General features: G+C 40.1%; 1 protein-coding gene across 1 annotated transcript in view; it reads right to left on the bottom strand.

Moving 5' to 3' along the window:
* Positions 1 to 105: 105 nt before the first annotated feature.
* Positions 106 to 3,368, bottom strand: part of SMAD4 (SMAD family member 4) — a 43,979-nt gene continuing 40,716 nt past the window's right edge. Inside the window, exon 11 of the mRNA XM_023750815.1 lies at positions 106 to 332. Within this exon, the coding sequence (XP_023606583.1) occupies positions 121 to 332 (212 nt within the window). The 3' untranslated portion in view covers positions 106 to 120. The remainder of the gene's footprint in view (positions 333 to 3,368) is intronic.

Here is a 3,368-nt window from a genome sequence, read left to right on the forward strand (position 1 = left end):
TTTGGCCCCTTGAGTGTAGCTCAACAAAAAAGTAATATATATCTTCAGATTATAAACAGGATTGTATGTTATAGTCCACCATCCTGACAATGAATGTTAAGGGCTCTGACAGTAAAGATCTCAGTGTAAACGTTCTAAGCGAAGGGCAGGTATGGCCTGAAGTATTTCATCCAGGTGCTGTAAGGCCCAGTGTAAGTGAATCTCAATCCAGCAAGGCGTCTCCTTAATGCTCTGTCTTGGGTGATCTGATCCCCAGCCTTCCACAAAGCTCATCCTGAGGATGCATAAGCGACGAAGGTCATCCACCCCGATCCCAGCAGCAGCTGACAAACCTAACAGAAAAGATTGGAAAGACATCAGGAGGACAGGCTGATCTCTTCCATTCTCCCTACATCTTACATTAATGACATGACAGCTCTCTTTAATTCACTCTCCCCAGCATATAATTCTCTGTCCAAGTGCCAAGAAGTACAAATCTAAACTTTATCAACAGGGGCCGAAAACTTTTGGTTAAGACAATTTGCATTCCACCTGGGTCATCTGCCTACCACCAATGATAAAGTAAATTACTGCAATCTACCCACACCCCACCAATTTTTCTCTTTAGAAATGGAGGTGAAGGGATAAGAAGCAACTTGACTTTAAGGGATAGCGCCATGTCCACAGGATGGGTCATGCAAACTTCCTGTCTATCTAAACAGCCCGGTTCAGAGGAAGACATGACTAATAATGAAACAGTTAAGAGTCTTGGTTCCATTAAAGCTTCTTGGAAGACCCCGACGATGTCTCTCCATTGCACAATGTAACAGAGAATACGCAGCCACTCTATTAGGGCAGGAGATGAGAATGAGAACTTTACTATCTCTGGATTCTGCAGTAAAAGCATGTTTATAACATCAAAACTGGCAAATTAATGGTTAGATGCCTAAATTTAAAAAAAAAATCAAATTCTGTAAATGAATATGCCTTATCTATCTCTAAATTGTAAACTCCTGAACATCAGTCATAATAGAGACTCTGCAGCTAATTTTCCAGTCAGAACATGTAGCCCTGGCTGGTTTGGTTCAGTGGATAGAGCGCCGGCCTGTGGACTGAAGGGTCCTAGATGGGTTTGATTTCGGTCAGGGGCACGTACCTCAGTTGCAGGGTCCTCCCTGGCCCAGGCCCAGGCAACCAATCAATGTGTTTCTCTCACATTGATATTTCTCTCTGTCTTTCCCTCTCTCTTCCAGTCAGGATGGAGGAGTAAGGTATTCATGACCACCTTCTCTCTCTGCTCCATTTACATGCAAAAGACAGAAAAACTATTAAAAGTTGATAAGCTCACCTGGCTGGTGTTGCCCAGTGGTTGTCAACTATGAACCTGGAGGTCACGGTTTGACAGGGCACATGTCCGGGTTCCGCGCTCAATCCCCAGTGTGGGGCAGGGGAGTGAAGGAGGCAGCTGATCAATGACTCTCTCATCATGGATGTTTCTATCTCTCCCTCTCCCTTTCTCTCTGAAATAAATAAAAATATGTTTATAAAAATTGATATCCTCCAAGCCAGTCATATAATTCCTGTGGATATACCAGCAGGTGGCAATAGCCAAAACAATCCTGAAAAAGAACAAAGCTAGAGAATTCACACTTCCCAATTTCAAAACTTGCTGCAAAGCTACAGTAATCAAAGCAGAATAGTACTGTCATAAGGATACAAACACAGATCAATGAAATACAATTGATAGCCTAGAAATAAGCCTTTACATTTAAGGTCAACTTAATTTCAACAGGGGTATCAAGATAATTTGATAAGGGAATCAGTCTTTTTGACACATGGTTGCTGAAACAACGGAATATTCTCATGCAGAAGAACGAAGCTGGATCAACATCCTTAAACTATGCACAAAAATTCACTAAAAAATGTATAATAGGCCTAAATTTAGAGCCAGAACCCTTAGGACAACCCACAGGAGTAATACATTTTCAGGACCTTGGAGTAGTCAATGGTTTCTTAGATATGACACCAAAAACACACTCATTCAAAGATCAGATAAACTCAAAGATATCAAAATGAACAACTTTTGTGTGGGTTGCAGATCATATCAAGAAAATGAAAGACAAGCTAAAGAACAAAAGAAAATATTTTCAAATTATATATCTGACAAGGGACTGATACCCAGAATATATAAAGAACTCTTACAACTCAATAATAAAAAGACAACCTAATTTTTTAAAATGGACAAAAGATCTAAATAGACATTTCTCCAAACAAGATTGGTATGACATGCACTGACCACCAGGGGGCAGACGCTCGATGCAAGAGCTGCCGAGCTGCGGTGACTTGGCAGTGGTGGTTTTCGGGTGATGCACCCTGGAACCAGAAAGGAGGGAGCCCAATTCCTCACAGGTCCACGCAATTCCACCTTTGGCCGTGGGTTATGTTGTTGCTGGGGCACTGTTGGCCCCGAATCTGGTTTACTGCTGAGCTGCGGTGACCGCACACACCCTTTGAGTGGAGGCACTGCAGAAAGTTGGCTCCAGGGCATGTCCAGCTGTCTCACCCAGTCCCACCCCACCAGCCACCTTCTAATTAATGTCTTTCAATGTGCACGAATCCATGCACCAGGCCACTAGTATACATAATATAATGCTTAGTTACTATGTGTCAGAAACATTTAACATAAATTCTCAATGAACCCTCAATTCAATGAGCTAAATATTATTATTCCCACTTTATAAATGATTAAACTAAGGCTTATAGCTACACTGTCCAAACTGATAGCCACTAGCTACAAGTAGCTATTTAAAATAATTTGAAAATTAAGCTAATCACATGACTACATTTTAAGTGCTCAAAGTTACACATGGCTAGTGGCTACAGTACTGGACAACACAGATACAAACCATTCCCTTCATCACAGACGTTTCTATTAGACAGCACTGGCTTAGGGACCAGGTGATTTACCAAAGACACACAGCTAGAGATAGAGCCAAGATTACGTATTTACACACACACATTTTCTTAGAGTTGAGATTACAAAGTACCTAACACTGTGTATGTTTTCCTATAATATTTCATCTTAAGCATTTACATGTGATTATATAAACATTTTATTAACATTTTAATGACTACATAAAAATAAAAGTTTATTAAAATGTACTCAACCACTTCCCTTTCATTGTTCCTCAACATTATATATAACACTTGCAGACCCATGTCTTCATTTTATATTATTTCCTTTCAATAGGTGTGTAGAATACATGATTGGAGGATATGAAAATTAGTTTTAAATTGGATTCCAAAAGGTCTTGTTACTATTCAAACAGAACCTCACTTACCAACAAAGAATCTTAAGATGATGTGGCACAATGAAATATTAAGCAGCA

Source organism: Myotis lucifugus, unplaced genomic scaffold, assembly GCF_000147115.1.
Source record: "Myotis lucifugus unplaced genomic scaffold, Myoluc2.0 scaffold_16, whole genome shotgun sequence".
NCBI lineage: Eukaryota > Metazoa > Chordata > Mammalia > Chiroptera > Vespertilionidae > Myotis > Myotis lucifugus.